Source organism: Dromiciops gliroides, chromosome 3 (genome assembly GCF_019393635.1).
Source record: "Dromiciops gliroides isolate mDroGli1 chromosome 3, mDroGli1.pri, whole genome shotgun sequence".
Lineage (NCBI taxonomy): Eukaryota > Metazoa > Chordata > Mammalia > Microbiotheria > Microbiotheriidae > Dromiciops > Dromiciops gliroides.
Window position 1 is genome coordinate 665,244,025 of NC_057863.1, and position 26,193 is coordinate 665,270,217.

At 44.7% G+C, this 26,193-nt stretch overlaps 1 protein-coding gene across 1 annotated transcript in view; it reads left to right on the plus strand.

The window, feature by feature from the left end:
• The window catches only part of LOC122751867 (zinc finger protein 501-like), a 50,205-nt gene that overhangs the window by 15,787 nt on the left and 8,225 nt on the right, over nucleotides 1–26,193 (plus strand). The window contains exons 3-5 of the mRNA XM_043999100.1: nucleotides 11,536–11,586; nucleotides 18,358–18,522; nucleotides 25,652–25,778. Of these exons, the coding sequence (XP_043855035.1) occupies nucleotides 18,490–18,522; nucleotides 25,652–25,778 (160 nt within the window). The 5' untranslated portion in view covers nucleotides 11,536–11,586; nucleotides 18,358–18,489. The remainder of the gene's footprint in view (nucleotides 1–11,535; nucleotides 11,587–18,357; nucleotides 18,523–25,651; nucleotides 25,779–26,193) is intronic.

The window sequence follows — 26,193 nt, forward strand, 5'->3', positions numbered from 1 at the left end:
GTTTTATGGGAGAGTTCATCGCATTCCCCTTCACAGTTAAGATTATTAACTGATTATTTCCCTCCATCCTCTTTTCCACTGTAACAATTGGAATGACGCCACCTGCTGGAGACTTACTGTAGAAAAGCTCCACCCTGAGGCAAAGGTCTCTGAGGACAAGACCATGTGTCTTTTCTGTGGCGTCAGGAAGTGATGTTTGCTTGTAGGAGGAAGAAGGGGGAGCCTGGCGCTCTGACTCTCTCTCTCTTTCCTGTGGACTCTGGCAGAGAGCAGAGCTAGGAATGCTCTCTCCCTTTAATAGATAGATAAAGCTAGTCCCTTCTCTTTCTCTTCACCAAATACTTATTCTCCTTAATAAATGCTTAAAAGTCTAACTCTTGCTAAAGCTTATAATTTATTGGCGACCCCTCATTAGATTTTAGACAGACTAGCTAGAATTTTAGCCCTTGACACCCCTTTGTTTGTAGTCTTTTCCCCCTTCTTTCACCCTATTCCTCCTCACCAGAATTTTGCTTCTGACCACTGCCTCCCCCAATCTGCCCTCCCTTCAATACCACCCTTTTCCCCTTCCCTTTTTGTTTCCTTAAGTAGTAAGTTAAGTTCCCTTGTACAAAAGGGTGTGTATTTTATTCCCTCCCTGAACCAAATCTCATGAGAGTAAGGTTGAAACAATGCTCACCCCTCCCTTCTTTCCCATTATTTTAATGGGGTCTTTCTGTGCATTTTCATATGATGTAATTAACTCCATTCTACCTCCCCCTTCCTCTCCTCCCCTTAGCCTTCTTTTATTCTGCCCCTTAAGTTTCTTTATATTATTACATCAAAGTAAATTTAATAACAATACCTTAACAGTGATACAGATCCCAAGAGTTAAAAGAATTATCCTCCCTCATAGAGATGTAAGCAGTTTAACCTCATTGAACAACCTTCTCCCCTCCCCTGCCCCATTTACCTCTTTATATTTCTCTCTTTAGTCTTATATTTGGAGATAAATTTTCTCTTCAGTTCTGGTCTTTCTCTCAGGAAGCCTTGGAAGTCCCTTATTTTACTTAATGTCCATCTTTTCCCCTGAAATAGAATGTTCAATTTTGCTGGGTAGTTGATTATGAGTTGTAATCCAAGCTCTTTTGATTTCCTGAATATGGTATTCCAAGCCCTGTGATCCTTTAATGTTAAAGCTGCCAGGTCCTGTGCAATCCTGACTGTGGCTTCATGATATTTGAATGGTTTCTTTCTGGCTGCTTTTGAAGTATTTTCTTCTTCACCTGCTAATTCTGGAGTTTGACTACAAGGAATATTTTCCTTGAAGTTTTCCTTTTGGGGTCTCTTTCAGGAGCTGATGGGTAGATCCTTTCAATGATGATTTTATCCTCTGGTTCTACAATTTCAGGGCAGTTCTCCTTGATGATTTCCTGAAATATGTTGTCTAGACTCTTTTCTTGATCATGGCTTTCAGGTAGTCCAATAATTCTTAGATTATCTCACCAGGATCAATTTTCCAGGTCACTTGTTTTTCCAATGAGGTATTTCTCAGTTTCTTCTATTTTTTTTTTCAGTCTTTAGCTTCTGCTTGGCCGATTCTTGGTGTCTCATGAAGTTATTAGCTTCCATCTGCCCAATTTTAATTTTTAAGGCATTATTTTCCTCAGTAAGCATTTGTACCTCTTTTTCCATTTGTCCAATTTTTTTCTCCCATTTGGCAATTTGTTTCTCTCATTTGGCTAATTGTATTTTTGTTTTTGTTTTTGTTTTTTTGGTTTTTTTGCAGGGCAATTGAGGTTAAGTGACTTGCCCAGGGTCACATAGCTAGTAAGTGTCAAGTGTCTGAGGCCGGATTTGAACTCAGGTACTCCTGAATCCAGGGCCGGTGCTTTATCCACTGCGCCACCTAGCCGCCCCCCAATTGTATTTTTTAAGCAATTGTTTTTCTCAAGTCAATTTTTGTGCTTCTTTTTCCAGTGTAAACTCTCATTTCTCTCATTTCTTTTTTCCATTTTTTCTTCTATCCCTCTCATTTGGTTTTTTTGTTTGCTTGTTTGTATGAGGCAATTGAGGTTAAGTGACTTGCCCAGGGCCACGCAGCTAGTAAGTGTCAAGTGTCTCAGACTGGATTTGAACTCAGGTACTCCTGACTCCAGGTCCCATGCTCTATCCATTTTGCCACCTAGCTGCCCCTCATATGGTTTTTTAAATTTTTTCTTTATTTTTCTTTATTTTTTTAAGTGAGGCAATTGGGGTTAAGTGACTTGCACAGGGTCACACAGCTAGTAAGTGTCAAGTGTGTGAGGCCAGATTTGAACTCAGGTCCTCCTGAATTCAGGGCTGGTGCTCTATCCACTGTGCCACCTAGCTGCCCCTCCTCATTTGGTATTTAAAACCCTTTTTGAGCTCTTCAAAGAAGGCTTTTTGTTCTTGACAAGAATATCTTCCTACTTGAGTCTTCCCTTGTAGGCATTTTGACAAACTCATCTGAGTTTGAGTTTTGGTCAGTGGTAATGGTCTTTTTTGTTTCTTGCTCAGGTTGTAGCCTACTTTTTAACTTATAAAGTTGAAGTCTGCTCCTGGGGCACAGGGATCACTGTTGCAAGCTTCTTGCTGTTCTCAGCTGCTGCACTCTCAGCTGCATTTTGTTGCAGCTGTGTCCAGCTGCCCACTGAGCCAACCGGAGCTGAGCCGAGCAGTGCTGATGCCCCCCCCTCCCCTTTTCACCCAGGTGAGACAGACCTTTCCTGAAGTCTTCTAAATTATCTCAAGTAGGAGGATTGTGTCTCCCTGTCTTTTTGTTGGTTCTGTAGTTCCAGAATGTGCTTAGAGGCTTGATTTAATGCTGTTTTTGAGGTAAACATGGAAAAGCTCAGGCAACTTCCTGCCTTCTCTCCACCATTTTGGCTCCACTTTCAGAACTCTGCTTACTACTTTTTGAGATAAGATCTCTCTGCTTTCTCTTGGAGTTGAAATGTTCCCAGATGCTTGGTTGATGTGATGGAGTCTGATGGAGGCTTCAAAGAGCTGAGGCTGGTTGTAGAAATCTGCCAGTGACCTGCAGATATAATAATTCAATCAATCCAAGAGGGAGAGTATGGAGGGAGCCTTGGGGAAGAATATTCACTAGTCTACGTTGTGATGTGGTTCCTGGGCCATCAAAGGAGACTTGAAAAGTGTGGTCAGCCATGTGGGAGGTAATGCAAGAGAGAGAACCCCGTAGGAGAGAGGATCCTGGAGGAAAGCACAACTGTGTCATCTGAAGAAGAGAGGTTAGTTAGGACTGAGAAAATACTATCAGATTTGGCAGTGAATAGATCCATGGTACATTTAGAGAGAACACTTTCAGGAGACTGAAGAGGAAAGCCAATCTGTAAGGGAGTGAGGAGGGAGAGACAGAGGAAAAAGGAGTTCAGACAGATTTTTCAAGAGCTTTGGCTTGGAAAAGGGTGTGAAACAGAATGATAACTTGTGAGAATATTGTTATCAGGGACCCCCTGCTGAGTGAGCATGAGACCACCCTCCACCAATCAGCTTGAAGCAGTGTGGAAGGCAGTTTGTTTGGTCAGTTGGTGGTTGGAACCTCCTGGGGTTGGCAGCTGAACCAGGTGTGGTTGAGGGGTTTAGGTTTTCCTCTTCTTTCAGAGACACTTGTTCTCTCTTTGTTAACCTCTAATATATTTTAATATATGTTTAATACCTTAACTGTTAAACTGTTGTGCTAGTTAGCTTTCCCCACAGGGGGGACAGGTAGGGTGACCACACACATTGAGTTTTACCCATCACAAGCTCAAGAGATGGCAAGGGTTTAATGAAGGGTTCCTTAAGAGTAGGAGAGACAGGTGTGTTTGAATTCAGTAGGAAAGTAACCAGCTAGTAGTTAACAGGTTGAAAATTTGAGGGGTGGAGGGAGGGATGATTGAGGGTGGACACTGTTGGAGAAGACAGCATCAAATGCCCCTGTACATGGTTGGCCTTGGCAAACACAAAGGCTCCCACTTTCTTAAACAGTGCAGGCAAGAAGCTACTGTAAGATTACCTGAAGAGGGTTTGAGAAAGCTCTTATTCAACATACACTCAATGAGTGCCTCCAATATGGCAGGTGCTGTGCTTACTGGTGGCATGCAAAGAGGCAAATAGCAGTGGCTGTCCTCAGGGGGCTTCCAGTCCCAGGGGGGGAAACCTGAGTGCTTGCACTCAGATATGTACAGACAAGCTATAGACAGGTTAATGGGATCTAACTAAAAGAAGGAAGTGCCTAGAATGAAGAGGAGCTGGGAAAGGCTTCCTGTAGCAGGTGGGATTTTAGTTGAGAGACTTGAAGGTATCCAGGAGACAGAGAATTCCAGCGATTTTAAAGAACCAGAGAAGATGCCTGGAGCCTAGAGTTGGGGTGTCTTCTTCCTGGCATGAGAAGGAGGCCAGTGTCATGGGATCAGAGTGGGAGGCAGGAAGTAAGATGTAAGAAGACTGAAAGGGAGGTGGTGTTTAGGGCATGGTGGGCTTCTAAAGTCAAATTAGATACTCAGATGAGTTTGCTTGGGTAGGCAGTGGTCAATAAGCATTTATTCAGCATCTACCATACTCGAGGCACTGTGCTAAGGCCTAGGGGTTCACATACAAAAGAAGGAAGATTGGATTTTTTTTTTGCAGGCAATGGGGGTTAAGTGACTTGTTCAGGGTCACACTGCTAGTAAGTGTCAAGTGTCTGAAGTCGGATTTGAACTCAGGTACTCCTGAATCCAGGGCCAGTGCTTTAACCACTGTGCCATCTAGCTGCCCCCAAAGCTTCATTTATTCTGTTTTGATTACATTTTGGGGGGCGGGGCAATGAGGGCTAAGTGACTTGTCCAAGGTCACACAGCTAGTAAGTGTCAAGTGTCTGAGACCAGATTTGAACTCAGGTCCTCCTGAATCCAAAGCCAGTGCTTTATCCACTGCACCACCTAGCTGCTCCAGTGCTGGTCTTTTGTATGTTTACAAACAGAAGCTGTATGCAGAGCAACTGGGAGGGGCAAAACAACTGGAAGACAAACAAATGGGAAGCAGTGACTGGGGATGAATATATCAACATATCATCTTTGTTCCTTGCTGACCAGTGTCTGTGCTCAAGCACACCATATTCCTGAGGTGGGAGGCAGAGCTGCTTTTCCCTTGGAAAAGTTTAGGGATTCCTTGGGGGTTGGGGTCCCTCATCCCACAACAATTCTTCAGGCCTTGAATTGTCTTTTTTTCAGGATCCTTTCAGAATTTTTACTTTTAATATGGAGTTATGCTTTGGCTTCTATGATAACGAAAGATTCACATTTGGAATGTCTTTCAGGAACCAAGAATTCTTTTAATTTTTACAATGTCCTCTGAGTCTAATATGACAGGCAGCTTTCCTTCAAGATTTATTGAAATATAAATTGTTGAGTTCCCTTTTTGTTAGTTTTCAGATAGTTCGATGCTTTTGTAATATTCTCTTCTTCATTTGTTTTTCAGATTAAGGTTTTTTGATATGAAATACATTACCATTTATCTATTTTGTCAGTCATGGGACTTTGTTTTAATATTTCTTGTTGTCTCAAAAAGTTATTAATTCGGGGCAGCTAGGTGGCGCAGTGGATAGAGCACCGGCCCTGGGGTCAGGAGTACCTTAACACTTACTAGCTGTGTGACCCTGGGCAAGTCACTTAACCCCAATTGCCTCACTAAAAAAAAAAAAAGTTATTAATTCCTATATGTTTATTATAATTAATTATAAGGTATCTATTACTTTGGAGAGTTTTTGTACTCCTCCTAAGGTTTTTTTGTTTGTTTGTTTGTTTTTTTAGTGAGGCAATTGGGGTTAAGTGACTTGCCCAGGGTCACACAGCTAGTAAGTGTTAAGTGTCTGAGGCAGAATTTGAACTCAGGTACTCCTGACTCCGGGGCCAGTGCTCTATCCACTGCGCCACCTAGCTGCCCCTTCCTCCCACGGTTTTAATTCTGATCTCAAGAGTTTCTTCTAAAGTTCTCATTTATTTTCTCTTTTCTGTAAGTTATTTCATTTATAATATAATTTTCAACTCTTTTTCAAAAGCTCTTCCTTCATTTTTATTAGAAATTCTATTTGACTAGTGATTCTACTGTTTTTCCTTTAGGCCTCATTTGCAGATATTTTGGAATTATTCAGCTCTTTGGGGCATGTGTCTTGGGCATTATAAGTGGCATCAAAGCTCTTCATCAGTGGAATGGTTTTGTTTGTTTGTTTATTTACTGAGTCCACAAGCCTTAATTTCTGAATTACAGCTTTGTGTGAGAACTAGGCTTTATGCTCTTCTGGAGAGAATGTTGAGGACTCATGGCCATAGTCTATTTTTATAGTTCTGACCGTTGGGTCATGGGGCACATCAAGGAATCTTCTCCTTGAGAAACTAAACCAGAGGACAGATAGGCCTAGAGAGATAAGTGGAACCAGATCCAACTGAATTGGCTCCAAGATCCCCACCCTTCATTCTAGGCCCCCTCAACCCTGGGGTGATAAGATTAGGTGTGGCTGCTTCCTTTGTGTCCTGAAGAGAGAGATGGCTTGAGAGATCTGTAGCCACCCCTCACCCAATTCCCCCAGCTACCACCAGTGGGGGATGGTCCTCCCTCACTAAAGGAACTTTCTACAGTCAGATGGTCACCCCCCCTCCCCCGCCATCAGTCCTCTATAAAAGTACCTGCCAGTCTCCTGCTCCAGGAGATTGGTATCTTAGAGCCACATGCTTTGTGCCATACCTCTCTCCCCATGAGAAGTCCAAGGATTTCTTTCATGGTTTCCCTTCCCCTCCCTTCCCTTGCCCTGAAATAAACTACCATCTTATTCTAACTACTTTTGTGTGCAAGAGGGTGTAATTCTTTAAAGAGGAATTCCTAAGGACCCCAAACCTCATACCCCATTTTCCCCCATGACATTTGTTTTCTGGGTATAGAATGTATCAGTGACAGGGGAGGTTTAGATCCAGGAGCTGAAGAGCTAGCATGATGGACTTGGGGTCAGGAAGACCTTAGTTCAGATCCTGTCTCAGACACCTACTAGTTATGTGACCCTGAGCAAGATGCTGAAACTGTTCCAACCTCAGTTTCTTCATTTGTAAAATTTGTAATGGGTTCTAAGCAGTCTGATCTTGGTTGTGGTCTGGTCACTGCCCTGTTGGACTGAGATTTCAAGGCTACAGACCCTGTTTGTGTACAGGCAAAATAATTACAGATTTGTACCTATGGGGTGAGGGAATTTTAGTAGGCAATTGGCTTTCACCACTCACTGTGAGCTACCTGGAAGGTTCTCTAGATTCCGAGTGACAGAGACTTAGGCTGACCAATGGTTCCACAGCTCCTGCTCAGATCAATCACCTCTAATTAGAGTCCCAGAGAGGACTCCAGGGTCAGAGCGAGAGACATGTCTGTTCATATCTTCTATAGACCTATGCTAGAGTCAGAGTGAAAGAGGTGCCAGCCTGTCTGTTTTGGGGATGAATCCCTGATCTTGCCCCAGAGTAAGAGCAGCAGAATTATTAGCCCACCCATTTTCAAGAGTCCCTAACAGGGTCACGAGCCAACGGATAGAATTCATGACCTTGGTATGGACACATGACACACTATGCTTTATTTCTAGATTTCCTAATCTCTACTCTGGATGTCTTAGAAACTGTTTGGAATATTTATGAGGAGGGCTGCATTGTACTTCTATCTCCTACTCCTCCATCTTTGTTGGTTTCCTACCTAGGAACCGCATGTACAAAAATATTTATAGCTGCTCTTTACGTGGTAGCAAGGAATTGGAAGTTGAGGGGGTGCCCATCAATTGGGGAATGGCTGGACAAGTTGTGGTATATGAATACAATGGAATACTATTGTGCTGTAAGAAATGATGAGCAGGAGGAGTTCAGAGAAACCTGGAGGGTCTTATGTGAGCTGATGATGAGTGAGATGAGCAGAACCAGAAGAACATTGTACACAGTATCATCAACATTGAGTGCTGATCTACTGTGATGGACTATATTCTTCTCACCAATGCAAGGGTACAGAAGAGTTCCAGGGAACTCATGATAGAAGAGGATCTCCAAATCCAAGGAAAAAAAAAAAGGACTGTGGAGTATAGATGCTGAATGAACCATACTATTTCTTTTGTTTTTGGTGCTGTTGTTTTTTTTTTTTTTCTATTTTGAGGTTTTTCATCATTGCTCTGATTTTTTCTCTTATAACAGGACTAATGCAGAAATAGGATTAATGTTATTATGTATATACATATATATATATATATATATATATATATATATATATATATATATATATATAAAACCTATATCAGATTACTTGCTGTCTAGGGGAGGGGGGAGGGAGGGCAGGGAGGGAGAAAAATCTGAAATTGTAAAGCTTGTATAAACAAAAGTTGAGAACTATCTTTACATGTAATGGAAAAAAATAAAATACTTTATTAATTAAAAAAAAAGAGAAAGAAAGTTAAGCTCAGATGTAATCTCCTAGAAATGCCCTTTCCTGATCTTATCTTACCCTATTTTCCTCCTCAGACTCCCTCTAAGTTTACTTTGTTTATTCATTCAAGAAGCATTGGTTCAGGGCAGCTAGGTGGCACAGTGGGTAGAGCACCAGCCCTGGAGTCAGGAGTACCTGAGTTCAAATCTCAGACACTTAACATTTACTAGCTGTGTGACCCTGGGCAAGTCACTTAACCACAATTGCCTCACTAAAAAAAAAAAAAAAAAAAGAAACATTGGTTCTATGACTATTGTTGGCAAAGAATGGAGCTGATAAATTAAAAGTCACCAGGAGGAGGCAGTACCATGAAAGCTAATGGCAGAGTAGATCCAATGTCAAATGCTAAAAGGTGCTATTGTATTACTTCTGTATCCTATGCTACACAGGCCCAATTTCTGTGTTTACACAGATTGGATTCAATTTTTGCAATATCAGCAGACATACCGAATACTCTGTGTGTGTGTGTGTGTGTGTGTGTGTGTGTGTGTGTGTGTGTGTGTAAAATGAGGTAGATATGAGGTACAGAACTTGCAATCAGAGAGATGAGTTCAAATCCAGCTTCAGGCAATTACTAACTATGTGATCCTTGGCTAGTCATTTATACTTTGCTTCAGTTTCTTCAACTGAATAGAGAGGGAGGGAGGTGGCTCTGAGTTGGGCTCTGAGGAGGTTAAAGAAATTCACTCTCTCTGTTGGATGCTTTGCAAAACCATATGCCTGCTTCAAGATCCTTCCTTTAAGTTTACCTCCCTGACCCCATACTGTAGAAAATTTGTACTAGGTTCTGTCTCCCCTTCATGTCCTAGAGAATGCTTTCTCCTTTGAATAGATGTACCACATATCTGAGTCTGAGATATAAGAAGACACTCAACAGGCTGGTCTCAGTAGCTGGTTTGTCAGGCATGGTAGTGGCAATCAGCATGTCAGTGGGTAGGCTGTGTAAAACCACGGCCCTAGTTAAAGGGTCTTAATTCCCAAAGAGGATCTTCCCCCTCCCATCCTCTTCCCACCAGGGACCTACATTCATCTTGTCAATGACATTGACATTGTTGGCAGAAGGAGCCAGGGGATGTTCCAAGAGGAGAGAGCTTTTAGCCCCAGTGCAAATTACCATCAGCAATTACTGTTCATTAATAAGCACTCCTCAATGGAAACTCATTATAGATAAAGTGGACAGAGGCAGCTGGGTAAAAAACTTTCCTGTGCCCTGAAGGAAGGGCTAAGAATGTCAGCCCTGGTCACACAGAGCGGGGAGGTGGCAGTGAAGTCTGAGCAGAGAAGGCCTCTATACTTCTATCCTGAATCAGACTCGAAGCAGCTATTTCTATAATGGCTAGAGTGCTGGACTTGAAATCAGGAAGACCTTAGTTCAGATCCTGCCTCATACAGTTACTAGCTGTGTGACCCTGGGCAAGATGGTGAACTTCAGGTGACCAGGAAGTGTAAAGGGCTAAAATTCTAGCTATACTGTCTAAAATATCTAATGAGTGGTCACCAATAAATTATAAGCTTTAGCAAGAGTTAGACTTTTAAGCATTTGTTAAAGAGAACAAGAATTTTGTAAAGAGAGAGAGAAAAGCCTAGATTCCTCTATTTATTAAATAGAGAGAGCATTCCTAGCTCCACTCATTTTTTGGTCACCCACCAGCTGCACATGGGGTGGCCTATTGAGAATGACCATAAATGAGCCTTTTACACATCACCACCATTGAGTTCCAGAAAATTATTGGGGAGTCATTTTTCTCACAGAAATTTTCCCTGCCCTCAGTCATTTAAAACATTTTCAAGATATTCTCTTACCAAAGTGCCAGAAAATCTAATCCCGTGTGGTTCTATGTGGAAATCTAGTCCGTTTACCTTAATTAAATTCCATTCACACCATCGGTGGAAGCAGTAAGATGAGGATAGAGGCTGGTTACTGCCTTGCTTTGGGCTACCCCTTTTGGGGAAAGATAGAGAAAAATAGTATGCTTTGCTCTGTTTTCAGATATCAGTTTTTTTCCCTCTGGAGGCAGATACTATGTTTCATCATAAGAAATGTGTTGTCTAAAATTATTGCTACTACTTTATAAGTTTTGGCAGGTGACCTGTCTCTGTTGATGGTGAGGGGTGATAGGGACAAAGCCTCTTGGTTACTGTAAGAACACAAACAGTTTCTGTTAACCTTTTTAAGTACTATCAATAAGGACTCCAAGCCTCAGTTTATCTGTTAACCCCTTTATGCCTCCTCCATCATTGTTACTGAAGCATCCAGGAGCCCAGTACAGGTGGGGGAGAAAGGTGGAAGAAAACTGGCAAGGTGGGAGAGGGTTAAGTTATGCAGGGCTTTGAATGCCAAACAGAGCATTTTGTATTTCCTCCTGGAAGCAATAGGGAGCCACTGCAGTTCATGGAGTGGGGGAGGGTGGTCAAACCTGCACATGAGTTTGAGGGCTGATGGACTGGAATGGGGAAAGACTTGAGGCTTCCAGATCCCCTCCCCTAGTAGCTATTGACCTACTCCAGGTGTGAGGTGATGGGGTTTTGTTGAAAGCTGATTGAGAAACCTTAATGTGCAGTATAACTGTGAGTGCTTAGAATTCATGATTATTTTGTGGGGATGAAGGGGGGCCTGGGTAAGTGGAAGGGGGAAAGGCTAAAGGTCCTTTTCCCCTCTTCCCAGACTTAGAAGAATAGCTGAGATGTCTCTGGGGAGTCCTAAATCTGTTTCAGTTTGGGGGGGTGGTGGTGGTAAGAGATTAGATACCCAAACTCAAAGGAAGGAGGGGTCTGATTGGAGACCTGTCTGCATTACTGGGGCAGGGGTGGCAGCATTGAACCTAGTACACCAGACTAACCCAGGCAGGGTAAATGGAGCTTTGGACATTCAGCCCTCCCCCCACCTCCCTGCTACCCACCTGGGCTATGAGGAGGCTGAGCAGGGTGGAGCCAAGTTTGGCCTTGAGTGGCCAGGAAAGGTGAGGGGGTGGGGCAGAAGAGATATAAATAATGGGAGGGTTGGGGGCCGGATTTTTGGAGCAGCCATCATCTACCTTCTTTCGACAGGAGCCAGACCAAGAAGACAATCAAAGAACCTGGAGTCTTTGGCCAGACAAAGTAAGTCTGGGTCTCTGGTGCTCCCCTCCCCCTCCCCCACCTCCTCTCCAGTTTCCACAACCCCTCAGGTATCTGCCCCTCCTCCACACCTCCTTTGGTAGAGAAACCTCCTCAGGATCCGGAAATGAAGCATTTTTTCAGAATCTTTTTAGTCTCTGTGTCTCCCCTCCCCAATCTGTCCTCCTCCCTTCCTCCCAGGAGAGAACTCTTCAGAGGCCTGCCCCTTCCACCCATGATAGGAGGCTGCCTGGTAGAGAGAGGAGAAGAGTGCTGCATTTGGAATTGGGCTCTGGGTTCAAATCCACCTCCCCTGGGTCGCACTTCTAGATTCTAGTAGTCATCCAGTCCTTTCCACTTGTGATCTCCTTTGAACCTCACAACAACCTGGCCATGTAGGGGCTATTATCCCCATTTTACAGAAGAGGAAACTGAGGCTGAGAGGTATAGTGACCCTCCCAGGGCCTTAGCTAGGATGTGTCTGAGGGAGAATTCTTAACCGGGTCTGACTGACTCCAGGCCCAGGGCTCTTTCTATCCTCTTAGCCTCAGCTGCAAACTCACTGAACCTCAGTCTTCTCATCTGTACAATGAGAGGGCTGGATGGAGTGACCTCTAACTAGCCCTGTCAGGTTTCACATATATGTGTGTTCCTGTGATCTGGAAATCAGCTCAGAAATAAACTCATGCATGTTCCGAGCTAGAGTCAGTAAATGTTCTTGGCTTTCCCGACTGGCTGTAAATCTGACCCAAGCTGGAATCCTGGCTGTTTGTCATGTCCCTGTGACCCTGGGCCAGTCATTGACTGCTCTGAGCCTTGTTCCTCCAATGTAACAGGAGGGCATGGAGCCCAGGGCACTCGAACTGTGGCCTCCAGCCTTGGACACCATCTCTGGCCCTACTCAGTTCCCTGCTTCCCTGCTACTGTCTGCCACTGGGCAGCCAACCTGCCCCTCCCCACCAGCCCAGCCTGAACTGAGAGAAACCTTCAGACACATTTAGGGGCCCGGAAGGAAGCCCAATTCCAACCACCAACTTTCTGCCTTGCTCCACTTTTCCCAGGCTCAGTAGATTCCTCTGCTGTCTTTGCTCTCCACACCATGCCCTGCCCTTCTCTCAGGGACTTTCTCTGGCCTCCTAGGCATTGTCTGGAGAAAGCACGTGGGTCCTTAGGATTCCTCTGTAAAGAATTACACTCTCACACAAGACCTAATCAGGAATAAGAGAACAGGTTTATTGGGGTACAAGAGAAACCGGCCGGGAGGAAGGGTTTGCCAGAACAAAACGCTTTCCCCCCCAACTGACTTGTGGGGTGCCATTTTATAGGGTTTAGATGGGGGTGGGTAAGAGTCTCTTATTGGGTGAGGGGCTGGTGGTCTTCCCACGTTGCGCTGTGGTAGGAAGAATCCCTCGTGAGAGATCTGGTGGTGGGTGTCAACTTTGTCCTGGTGGGTCTAAGCAGTCTGCTGATGGGCGGTTCCAGGTGGTCTTCTCCTGGATTACCTCATCCAGATGCTTAGGAGGACTGGAATGTGGGGTGATGGTCCTGGAGCATGCTCAGTTCGATCTGTGCCGCTTATCTCTGTTAGGTGAGTGTGTGTGTCCTTGATTGTGTTCAAGGAGAGGCCTACTTGATTTCAAGGGAAAACCCCTGAGGGTTCAAGGAAAAGGTTCCTTGAACTCCCCAGAGAATTGTTGGGGTGACCGGGGCCCATAATCCTCCCATGACATTCCCCCCTTCTTATATCTAGGGAAAAAGGGCGGTGGTCTCATCTTCTGTAACTGCTTCCTGCTGGTTATGGATGTAGAGATGTCCCTGAATCATTGGGGGTACAGCAGAAGTCATTATGGGCCTGGTCCAGGGAGCGAAGAGGCATGTAGGCCGGGGTAGTGGCTGCCATAAGGTTGAAAGCCTCGAGTCTGCTTGAGACAAATTTAACAAAAAGGTTAAAGAGACAAGGGCCAAAGATTAGAAGAGCAACAACTAATATCACTATCGGAATGAAGGGAGTGAACCAAGAAAGGAACCAAGAACTCCAGGAACCTGCGTGAGGAGAGAAAAGCTGCCCACGTGTGTCCCTCATCCAGTGAGAGATAACATAATAAAGTGATAGTGAGGGGAAGGTACACCGATGATGGTACCAGACCAGTCGCAGGCTGTCTCGGGATCAGCTCTGTCTTTTAAATAGATACTTCAGGTCCTCAACTGGTTCGCATGAATATTCAGCTGTGTCTTCTGTATCAGGTGCTATAGGGACGAAAAGGTTTAATCCGAGAAAGATGAGTCCAGGAGTGCTGCCCCTCCAGTTTTACTGCTGTAGGGGTAGACAAGATTACCCGATGAGGCCCCTCCCAACGAGGGGTCAGCTGGTCTGAGGCCCTGCCTGTGTCCCAGACTTTAAGGAAGACTAAGTCTCCCGACTGGGCAGGGTATTGGATGCCCGAGTCATCCTGAGGTGAAGGTTTAGGCAGTATTTGGTCTGCATATTCCCGTATGGCCCGATGCACAGACCCTAGCTGTCTGGAAAAACTAGTAATAGCATGAGAGTGGGAAATGTGGTACTGCTTTTTGTTTGGATAAGAGGCAGAAGGCTTGAGCTGTACCATGATAGGGTCTATTCGTTTTGCCCTCCCTGGAATTCCTACATCCCAGACTTCTTTGTTTATATTTTCCCACATTTCTAATGGGATGTTATCCGGTCTGAGGGGGACAGGTGCCCCGGGGAGTAAAGGAAGAAGAGGTATTAAGGTGAATTGGGACCCCAGCTTCCCCATAATGTCTTTCCCCAGTAGGGGGCAGGGTGAGGAGCTTAGAATCAGAAAGGAGTGTTCCATGGTCCTCATACGCACATGTTAAAGGCAATGTCTGCCTACATTTTAGAGCTTTACCCCCAATTCCCACAACCTTATGCCTTGATGGGATAGTGGGTCCTGCGTGACAGATTAAAACAGAGTAGCTGGCCCCAGTATCTATTAAAAAATTAATTCTTGTCCCAGCCACCTCCAGTATCGCCCAGGGTTCCACTATGGAGAGTCTTGTTAGGGGCTGGCTGGCCCCCGGGCACCCTCAGTCCCGGTCCACTGGGGATGGGACAGTTGGGCACTGGGTTTTCCTAGGGCCAGACCCCTGGGGGCAGTCGCGAGACCAATGGCCTCCTCGATGGCATTTTGGACACAGAGAGGTGGGGAGATTGTTCCCTTTGGAGAGGCACTCTCCTTTCCAGTGTCCCGGCTTGCCACAGTTGAAACAACTGCCCCTACCTTGGCCACCTTGAGAGCTGATGGCTGACCTCATGGCTGCGGTTATGAGAGTGGCTTGCTCCATCAAGCGTGCTCGATCCTTCTCTTCTTTCTCTGCCGCTATCGCAAGGTCCCTGTTATTAAAAATCTTAAAAGCAGCATCAAGGAGCTTTGAGGTTGGGGTTTGAGGGCCCAATTCCAATTTCTGGAGTTTCCTCCTAATATCAGGAGCAGATTGGCCAATGAAGTGCATATTGAGGACAGTTATCCCTTCCTCCTTTTCTGGGTCTAAGTTCGTGTATTTCTTCATAGAGTCCGCTAAACGGCTCATGAAGACAGCAGGATTTTCATCAGGCCCTTGTGTCACCTCCTTCACCCTTTCGTAATTAACCTGTTTCTTGACCCCTCTTTTCATACCCTCAATGAGACAAGTAACCATGTGGTCCCTACGAGCTCTATCGTGATCATGCCAGCCGGGATTGCCCGAGGGTACTGCCACCGTGCCTGGGGTTCCTGCCCAGGTGCCAGCCTGTGCATATTCATCACCGGCTTGTATAGCCAGGTCTATGATTCGCTTTTTTTCATCGGGGGTACAACAGCCCCCAAGGATAACTTGCAAGTCAGACCAAGAGAGGTCAAACTGCATGGTCACAGACATAAAACCATCTAGAAGCTTTGTGGGGTTCTCTGCATAACGCCCTAATTTCTCCTTAATCTGATACATATCACCCATTGAAAAAGGAACATGGACCCTAGTTGTAGAATCCCCCATGGGGACTTCCCTTAAGGGGAGCAGGGGGGCTGGTGGGGATACAGGAGCAGGTGGAATTGGTATGCAGATTTCCTGAGGCCTGACCAGGCTAGAGGGTTGATTAGAACCGGGTGTGGTTGATGAAGGAATGGAGATAGCCACCTGTGGGGAATCTGTTCATTGGATTTCCTCCAAATTACCAACCTAGACACCATCCCTGACTCTTCCCTTTGTCTTGGCCCCATCTCCCTATAGCCAATTAGGTGCTAAATCTTCTTTCTTGTTTTTCCTTTTAATTTTTCTGTCTGATAATCGTCTCTTGTTTTCTCCAAGTATTACAGTTTCACTGTCTATTTTTCACTTTTCTTTTAAGTCTTCTCTGTAGCCCTCCCCTCCACTATTTTCTTGAACTACTGGCTGTGGAAAGAATTCTCTTTTCTGGGGCCAAGTAAACAAATCTCCCCATATAAGACACTTCCACACATGGGCCCTATCCCAGAACTTAACTGGATTGGCTTATCTAACTCTTGTCTTTGGGGGGAAAGAAATCTAAGGTGAAGGTGATAGTCTCCTACAGGCTGAAAGTTCAGGCCTCCCCATATCACGTCCACTCAGGAAATTCCAGTGACTCCTGTAGTATTGGGGAGCAGGTCTAGATGCCTCTGGATGCTGTTTGAAAGCTCTTCAGAACCTGGCCCCAGTGTGTGCTTACACACAGCCCTGAGCAGTCAAACTGGCCTTTTGGCTTCTCCTCCTTTGTGTTGCTCCTTCCCCAGGCTTTGTCTTTATGCTGCTGTTCCCATTGTGAGAGAGCCATCCCTCTCTTAGAGCCCCTGAGGTCCCTGGGAAAGCTCTTAATTCTCAGCTGAGCAGTAGTAGGTCTCACCCCCAAGCCAAGCAGACAGAGAAGTGGGTCTGTGTATGTGTGCATTCTCCTTCATTTGGTTTTCTTTTTATTTTCCTTATTTTTCCTAGGTTTTTTTTTTATTCATGAAAGTTTTATTGTTTTCCTGGTACATGTAAAGACACTTTTCAACAGAAAGCCATGTGATATAGGTTATATATGTACAATCACATTAAATGTATTTCTTCATTAGTCTTTAGTTTTGTTTTAAAAAATGCCAGAAGGATCATTAAGGATTCTGTGCTGGGGTTTTGAGCTCAGCAGCCCAGGAATCCCACTTTCTGTCCCTCTGTGGCCTCCATCCTGGTTTCCTGGCATCCTTGTGCCCCAGGACCAGCCTGTCCTGTTTTCTGCCCCTCTCCACTTCCCCTAGAACCTGGGTTTTGAGGGGTGAAGAGGGAACTAGTGAGACCTCCCAGGGGAGGGATTCCAGTGGCTGAGTCAGGTAACAGCCACACCGCTAGACTTAGAGGGAGATGTGAAGGTGTGTGTAAGTAGATAGAGAAAGGTTTTAACATGTGCTGTGACCTATGCCCTGGGACCCAGGTGTCCTGGCCTCAGCTCCCCCTTAGGATCCAGCTGTCTTCCTGTGAAAGAACATCTCTGAGGGAAGAAAAACAAGACAGAAGGAAACACTCCCTCAGTGTGAGGACTGGGGTATGGAAGGTCAAGAGTGGGGATTGGCCAAGGGGGTGAATGTTTTCAGTATGGAGGAGAGTTAAGGAGGGGTGGGAAAGTCTGGAGCCCAGACTACAGAGAAGAAAGGGGGGCTTCAGGGGAGGTGAATGGCTGGGAGAACCAGGAAGAAGATGGGTGTGGTGGGGGAGGAGCTGGCAGGGCAGGAGTTTCTGCTGAGGGGGGTTGGAGTCCCAGAGCAGGTAAGGGAGGGGCAGAGGTGGTAGAGCAATGGGGGAGGAGAGGCCTCAGAACTGAGCAGCCAGGTAGGGGGTGACCTTGGGGGAATTCTCTTCCTGGGGTGAAGTTTGGAAGCCTGGGAAGTGGGAAGGGGAGGAGAGAGGTCATTCCAGGAGAGGGAGGGCTGGGCAGGGCTTGACCCTTGGGAATAGGAGGCCTTACCCAGAGCAGCCCTTAGATCTGAGCTCTCTCATCCTTCATTTCAAGCTGAGGTCTCTTCTTCCCTCAAGGGGAGATCTCTCTGCCTTCCCTGGACCTGAGGTCTCTCTGTCTTTTGGGAGCCAGCTCTGCACAAGCAGGTGCCAGGTAGGTCAGAACAAGGGCCCCTCTCCACATCCTGCTTCTGATGGTTGTCCTTTCCATTGGGCCTCATCTTCCCACTCTGTTGTTGTCTGTTTGTTGTTTGTCCTTCCTCTCAAAGAGGATCATGACTTGCAATGAATTAGATTTAAGTGAGGAGGGTCAGTGTTCTAACCACCAAGCCCCCTATCTCTCCCATTCTGACCTTTTGTTCAGTGTCCTCTTGGCTGGCCAGGAGTAAACATCCCTCCAAGCCTGGGTCTGGAGGTGTCCCTTGCTAAATATAAAAGAAACCTGTCCCATCCTAAAAGTCCTAGGATGCCATGCCCAGTTTCACCATGAGGTCAGAGTTGCCTGACCTACATATCTCACCCATAGTATCAGATGGAGGTGGAGCTATGTGTCTGTGGTCATTCAGGCTCTGCATGATCTCATGCCCTCTGGGGTCCCCAGCCCCTTCTGCCTCCTGGGTCTCTGGCCCCCTGCCCCTCCCCATCTTCCTGCAAAGACAAGGAATTAGAGAGGGTGGCAAGTCCTCTTCCTGTTCATGCCAAGCTCACTTCCAAGCCTGACCCTCCCTGCTGTCCTCCTGTTCTGGTTAGAGTCTCTCCCCTGAGGGCAGGACATTTGCAAGTGCTCTGACACTTCAACCTCTGTAATTCCAGGTAGGCCAGTGTCCACCCCAGGAGGAAAACGCAAAGACAATGTCTCTCCCACTCTGAGACTCTTCTCCCTCCCCAGGCCAGTTTGCCAACCACCAAAGGGTATTACAAGGAAAGAACCTGGAACCAGAGAGAATGACCCCAGGGACCCAGAGACCCTCATCCCAGGTGAGTGCGGCCCATCCACAGACCTGACTGGCATCAGCAAAGGTGGAATTCCGCAGAGCCAAGGAAGCCTTTACCTGTAACATGTACATTGTCCTCTGCAGGGCTGTCAGCAGAGCAGACATTGTCCTCCTGGTTCTGCTCATTTCCTTCTGCCTCAGGCCACCCCAGTCTTCCCTGGTCTCTCTGAATCCCTCTTATTTGTCAATTCTTATGTCAAGTCAATAAGTATTTAGACAGTGGCTCCTCTGTGCCAAGCACTGTGCCAACCTACTAGGCATGCAAAGGAAAGTTCCAACAATAACAGGCCCTGCCAACAAGGAGCTCACAGTCTCCTTGGGAGATAACATGGCAGCAGCTGGGTCCACACAGGGTCTCTACAGTATGAATGGGAGGCCCCCTCAGAGGGAAGGCCCAAGCAGTGTCAGGGACCAGGAAAAGCTCATTTTCAGAAGATGAGGATTTTGCTGAGATGTGAAGGAAGCCAGTGCTGGGGGCCTTGTGACTTGCATCTAGGGGTTAGCTCAGCCAAAGAATTGGAGGCTCATCAGGAATCTTGTGTTACAATGGAAAATCATGCACTTCTTTGCACCTAACTCCCATTTCCCCCCCCCCCCATTTTTAAAGGATACACCTGAGCAGGGAGGGCCCCAGGGAATGCTTTCTCCTTGTCCCTTTTCATGGTGGGCTGGGCTAGACCTCAGGGACTGATGCCCACACCTGCCTCCAAGTGGGTGCTGACAAAAACCTGAGCATTTCCCAAATCTGGATGTCCTGTGACTATAAATCAAAGAGAATCTAAAAGTAGCCTGGCTGGCTCAGACAGTGGGTCTACCCACTGAGAATGAGGATCCTGACGGGAGAGAGCAGAGTGGACACCCCACCTGGGCAATCCAAGAGCCACATGAGCAGCCCAACTTTTTACCTGCCTAATGACTTTTGCTGGGTTTCAGCACCATAATGTTGGGAGACTTGTGACCTGGAGCAGGAGGCAAGCTCACCCATGAATTGGAGGCTCATCACAAACCTTGTAAAATGAAAAGTTATTTATTAGAAGAGAGGAACATATGACCAGGAGACAGAATCACTGCTGAAAACCTGTCTCCCTGGGTAAGAGAAGAGCTGGTCCTTTCTATGTTACAAACAAGAGCTGTGTGCAAAGCAGTTAGGAGGGGCAAGACCACTGGCAGGGAAACAACTGGTAAGGAGTGCCTGGGTAGGAATAGCACCCACCCTCATCAGTATGTCATCTTTGTTCCTTGCAGACCAGGGTCTTTTTACTCAGTGACACCATATTCTGGATATGGGAGGTGGAGCTGCTTTTCCCTTGGGAAAGTATAGTGATTCCTTGGAGTTTGGGGTCCCTCCTCCCACAACACCAGGAAGCCCAGGTGAGAAGGGAGGTCAGTCCAAGTGTGAGAGACAGCCATTGCATGCTGGGGGCCAGTATCCTCAGGTCAGAGAGAAGATGACTGAGGTGCAAGAAGACAGGACAGGGTTATCTGGTGTCTGCTGTATGCTAGGAGCCATATAAACATTATCTCCCATGATCCTGTTGGGACATTTGTCAGGGTCCTTCCTAGGGATGGCCAGAATAAGGGAGCACAAGTTATAGCCAGGCAGTAAACCAAGGTTTATTTATTCTCTCTAGAGAGTGACGACCTCCCAGAGTGGGTGATGGACATGTGTATCTCAGAGTTCCACAGATGATGGAGAGGCAGTTTCCCCTCCTGAGTTATGTGACCTAACCTTTGGGCAGGATGGGTTAGGTCTTATTACCATAGACAGGCTTACAAAGATGTTTTAGATAAGTTTTGATTGGGGCACAGAGATAGGAAAAGGTACTTTTTTAATAATAAAAGTATTTTATTATTTTCTAGTTACATGTAGAGATAGTTTTCAACATTTTTGGGGGGAGTGGGGCAATGAGGGTTAAGTGACTTGCCCAGGGTCACACAGCTAGTAAGTGCCATGTGCCTGATGCTAGATTCAAACTCAGGTCCTCCTGAATCCAGGGGCAGTGCTTTATCCACTTTGCCCCAAGACAGCAAGTGGTCTGATTTAGTTTATATATGTACGATGACATTAAAAATATATGTGTGGGGCAGCTAGGTGGCGCAGTGGATAGAGCACCAGCTCTGGAGTCAGGAGTACCTGAGTTCAAATCCAGCCTCAGACACTTAACACTTACTAGCTGTGTAACCCTGGGAAAGTGAATTAACACCAATTGCCTCACTTAAAAAAAATGCATATGTTGTGAAAGAAGAATCAGAACAAAAAGGAAAAAAATCACAAAAAAGAAAAAAGAAAGACAAAAACAGAAACAGTATGGTTCAATCTGCATCTAGATTCCACAGTTCTTTATTCTGGATTTGGAGAGCATTTTCCATCATGAGGCCTTTGGAATTATCTTGGACCATTGTGTTGCTAAGAAAAGTGAAATCTATCACAATTGATCATCGCACCATGTTGTTGATACTATTTATACAACGTTCTCCTGGTTCTGCTCATCTCACTCAGCGTCAATTCATGTAATCTTTTTTAGGCTTTTCTGAAATCCATCTGCTCATCATTTCTTATAGCACAATAACATTCCATTACATTCATAATCACAATATGTCACAACTTGTTGAACCATTCCCCAATTGATGGTCATCTTCTCAATTTCCAGTTCTTTCCAACCACAAAAAGAACAGGTATAAATTATATGGGGTTAAGTGACTTGCCCAGGGTCACACAGCTAGTAAGTGTCAAGTGTCTGAGAGCAGATTTGAACTCAGGTCCTCCTGAATTCAGGTCTGGTGCTTTATCCACTGTGCCACCTACCTGCCCCAGCTATAAATATTTTTATACATCTGGGTCCTTTTCCCTTTTTTATGATTTCTTTGGGATAAGACCTAATAGTGGAAAAACGTTACATTTTGAGCAAAAGTAAAAACTGAATTGAGAGTTAGACTTGAAAGTTTAGATACAAAGATGTTTAGCACTGGTGCTCAAAGCAGTCTAAAGAAGATAGGAGCTGCTTGATTAGGCAGGGAGTTAATCACTATTTGCTGAGCCTTTGCACCTCCTTGGACAGAATAGCAGGACAGGAAGTGAGTCCTGTGTGTTCTCCTAAAGTGACTGGGGGAGGGAGGTACTGAAGGAGGTATTCAGTACCTTGATTTGAGAAGAGCCATACATACTAGCATCAAATTTGCTTACCACACCTTGGCCTGATGACCACAGCATGTGGGGATCCCAACATCCTGTCAAAACAAAAACTAAAAAACATTTCTGCAAAGGTGATTCCACTCCCCATCAGTCTATGAAATGTGTGCACCCTTAGGGACAGCAGACAATCCAGTGGACCTGAAAGATGAACAGCTTGTGTTATAAGAGAACTCAGGCAGTAGCACATCCCAACAGCAGCCCTAAGTAAAACAAGGCTGGGAAATGAAGGCCAGCTTCCTGAAGTTGGAGCCGGATACACATTTTTTCTGGAGGGGCCACAGTGAAGCTGAGCCCAGGGAAGCTGGCATAGGTTTTGCAATCAAAACTAATCTAGTCACCAAGCTTGTATGCCTACCAAGAGGAGTGAACAAAAGGCATGTGACAGTGTGCTTGCCTTGGAGGAAAATGCCAAGGCGATGGACCAAAGACCTGTGGTGCATCTCAACTCCTCAGTGAGGAAGGAGCCCCTCTGGTAAATGATAAGGATAGGATCCTGGAGAGATGGACTGAACACTTCCATAATGATCTCAACAGACTTGTTATCTATCAATCATGAAGCCACTGGTCATTTAACTCAGCTTGGAGTCAATCCCTTTCTAACCAAATTTCCAGCTGAAGATGTTAGAATGCCCTTAGCTCCTCTCCTGTAGTAAAGCATCTGGTGCTGATTTTATTCCAGCTGAGATTTACAGTGTGGGGGGTCCATTGTTCATACAAACATTGGCTAACATTTTCTGAATTATATGGCAAAAGGAGGTTATCCCCCAGGAGCTCAAGGATGCCTCCATTGTCCATCCATATAAAAGTAAAGGAAATGAATTGTCCTGTGACCGTCAGAGGAGGCTCTCCATCATATTATTTTTTTGGTTTCTGTGCAGATGACTGAATTCAGTGTAGCCTCTGAAGTTGATAAGCAACAAAATATGAATCAATTTCCTGCTGCTTATTGTGGCCTAACAGGAAACACTAAGAATATATAGGTACTTCATCAGTCATCATGTCATGCATTCATGGAACCATCAGTTCCAACAAGTGGAGAAGATTTAAATACTGTAAATGTGTTCACTGGCCTTGGCAGTCTCCTTTTCAGGGATGTCCATATTGATTATGTGGTTGACTCATGCATTCCCAGAGCTGCCTCAGTATTTTGGAGGCTCTGAAGAAAATCATGGGGGACAATAAGTATTAGACTGAATACCAAATTGAAGGGCTGGACCTGTGGTAGAGCATTCTGAGGGTGTACTGGTCTGATCAGCCAGTCCGACACTGTAACATGATTGTAATAGTGATGTCCATTTATTCCTCTTTGAGAACGAAGGACAACAGGAACTGTACTGCTTATGAGAGAGATAGCTGCAATTAATGGAATAATGCCCACTCCAGTGAGCTTAAATTCTCATAGAACAGACAAGAAGTACTGACAAACACAGGTACAGCATCAATAGGACTGGATAAATTCAGATAAACACAATGGTACTCAATAGAAAGTAATTTGAAATAGAGGCTCCCCGTGGTGGGAATTAGCAGGCAAGCTTTATGCAGAAAATGTGTTTTCAAGGGACAGAGGGTCTGCAACATGGAGTAAAAGAGGCAGAAAGGCAAGGAGGAAGAGCAGAGCCCAGAAAGAGAGAAGGCCAATGTGTCTGGGTTGCAAAGGCAAGAGGGTGAGTGGTTGCTATATGATCCTAGGGGCCATTGGAATTGTCTGAGTAGCAGAGTTACATGGTCAGATCCATGCTAAGGAAAAGAAGTTTGGCAGCACTGAAGAGGATGGCCCAGAATGCTGAGAGACAAGAGCCAGAGCAACCACTTAAGAGGCTTTGGGGGAGAGGAAAAGGATGAGGATCCACATTGCCATAGAGTTTACCATGTGCCAAGCATGGTGTGAAGTTCTCTACAAAGAACATCTCATTTGATCCTCAGAAGAACCCTGGCAGGTAAAACCTCTTAGTATCCTCCTTTTGCAGCTAAAAGAGTTGAAGGAAATAAACATCAAATTTGCATAAATTTGATAAATCTTTTGAGGAAAAAATTAAAATGGCAGAAAAGTGAAGATATTTGCATCTACGTGAAAAAGAATTGCTCCATACAATGATCCACAACAATCCCAAAGGACTAATGATAAAACTTGCTGTCCACCTCCAAAGAAGCTGGTTGAATCAGGTTGATCGAGCAGTCTGAAGGAAGCTATTTTCCACTTTCTTTCATTGTTCTTTTATTCAAGTTTTCTGATGCAAAATGGCTGATATGACCATGGTTTGCATGATTGCACAAGTATAACCCATAGCTGATGGCTTGGTGCCTCCAGGAGGGAGGGAGAAAAGGAGAAGCATTGGGAACTCAAAGCTTTAAATAAAAATGTTTATTATTAAATAATAAATAAAATTGAAAAAAACTAAATAACTATTTTATTTTAATGAAAATAATTTGACAAGAAAGAAAAAGATTTGCTCCTAATAATAGAACCTCTAAAAAAGTGGATCCTATCATTCTGCTTGAAGTGGAAGAGGTTCAAAAACCAAGTGCATTGGTCAAGCTCAGGTTCTGCATGTAGCAGATTGGAAAAATAGGTGAGCCTCCCAAGTATCTAAGGATTTCAGATGTAGTTGATCTCTTGCCTGTTATTCATCAGTCTGCTTCTTAACTGTTTGTATTGACTCTTGGTGCCAAATGTTCTAAAGTTTTAGGGCTAAATTGTGATCATTTCTTTTTCATAAATAAACTGTCAGTATCTTATGAATAAGCTTGATCTTCAACCCCAGTCAATAAAAAATTATATGAAAAATGTAATTTTTTAGATAAATGAGTTCTCCTTTCCCCATCATAGTCACTCTTATTTTTATGTAACTAAATATTAAAATGGATGAATATATCCCATTAACTAGTGAAAGCAATCATAAAGCAAAGACATAAAATTTATTTTGGCTATGACACACAGATAACTTTCCTCCACTTTTCTGGAAAGGGATTCTCATAACTCTTACTTCAGGGCAGATTGTAAGCAATTTTTCTTTTTTTCTTTTTCTTTTTCTTTCCTTCACTTTTTTTTGAGGGGCAATGAGAGTTGAGTGACTTGACCAGGGTGACACAGTGACTGAGGCTGGATTTGAACACAGGTCCTGAATCTAGGACTGGTGCTTTATCTACTGCAACACCTAGCTCTCCCTTCAAGCAATATTTCTTTTGTTTGTTTGTTTGCTTGTTTTTTTAGTGAGGCAATTGGGATTAAGTGACTTGCCCAGGGTCACACAGCTAGTAAGTGTTAAGTGTCTGAGGCTGGATTTGAACTCAGGTACTCCTGACTCCAGGGCCGGTGCTCTATCCACTGTGCCACCTAGCTGCCCCTCAAACAATATTTCTTAAGAATGCTCTTCATGCTTTTATCTAAGTAGGACTTTATTTCAGCCTTTTGGGAAATTAAGTTGTTTTTCTTTGTTCTCTTCTCAGTGATGACTAGTAATGGTTCCCCCTGCCCCCTCCAGAGTATACAATATTTGCCAACTTCTCATAAATTCTTTATAAAATTTCCTTAACATATCCCTTATGACATGTAACATATCCCTTTGGGTGAGGAGGAATTTTATATTACCTTGCTTTCTTCTCCATAGACTCTGATACTTCACTCAAAGAGCACATGTATTCTCCCTAAGCCTATGGGGAGAAACACTTCATAGTAAGACCTTTATTCAACTTGAATCATTCTAACATGGTTCTCACTTCAGATATAAAATGCTTTTCTCAATATTCCATTGGGCTCTTTTCAGATATGGTTTCAAGTGTTGTTGCTAATGCTCATAAATATATGAGCTTTGGGCAAATCCCTTCTGTGGTTCAGTTTCTTCAAAGTTGATGAGGGTTGGGATTAGGTGAATTCTGAAGTCTTTTTCAGCTCTAAATCATATGACTTTTGATGGTTTAGGAGTTGGTGACTTTCAAGGATGTGGCTGTGGATTTCACCCAGGAGGAGTGGCACCTCTTGGACCATTCTCAGAGAGAGCTGTACAAGGAGGTCATGCTGGAGAATGTCCAGAACCTGCTCTCTGTAGGTAAGGACCTTTGCCTCTGGTGACTCTGAGCTGCTGACATGGTAATTCATATCTGAATTAGAGCTTAGACCATGGGTTTTTTTGTTAACCCCTTTTTTGCCTCCTACATCACAAAATATCATATTCCAAGCCCTCTAATCATTTAATATAGAAGCTTCCAGATCCTGTGTAATTCTGATTGATCCTTGATATTAAAATGGTTTTTTTTCTGACTGCTTGCAGTATTTTCTCCTTTACTTTCTAATTCTGGAACTTGAGTACAATATTCCTTGGCATTTTCCTTTTGGGATAGCTTTCAGGAGGTGATCAGTGACTTCTTTCAATGACTAAATTTTCCTTTGGTTCTAAGACATTGGGGCAGTTCTGGATAATGTCAAAATATGCTGTCTAGGCTCTTTATTTGGTCATGTTCTTC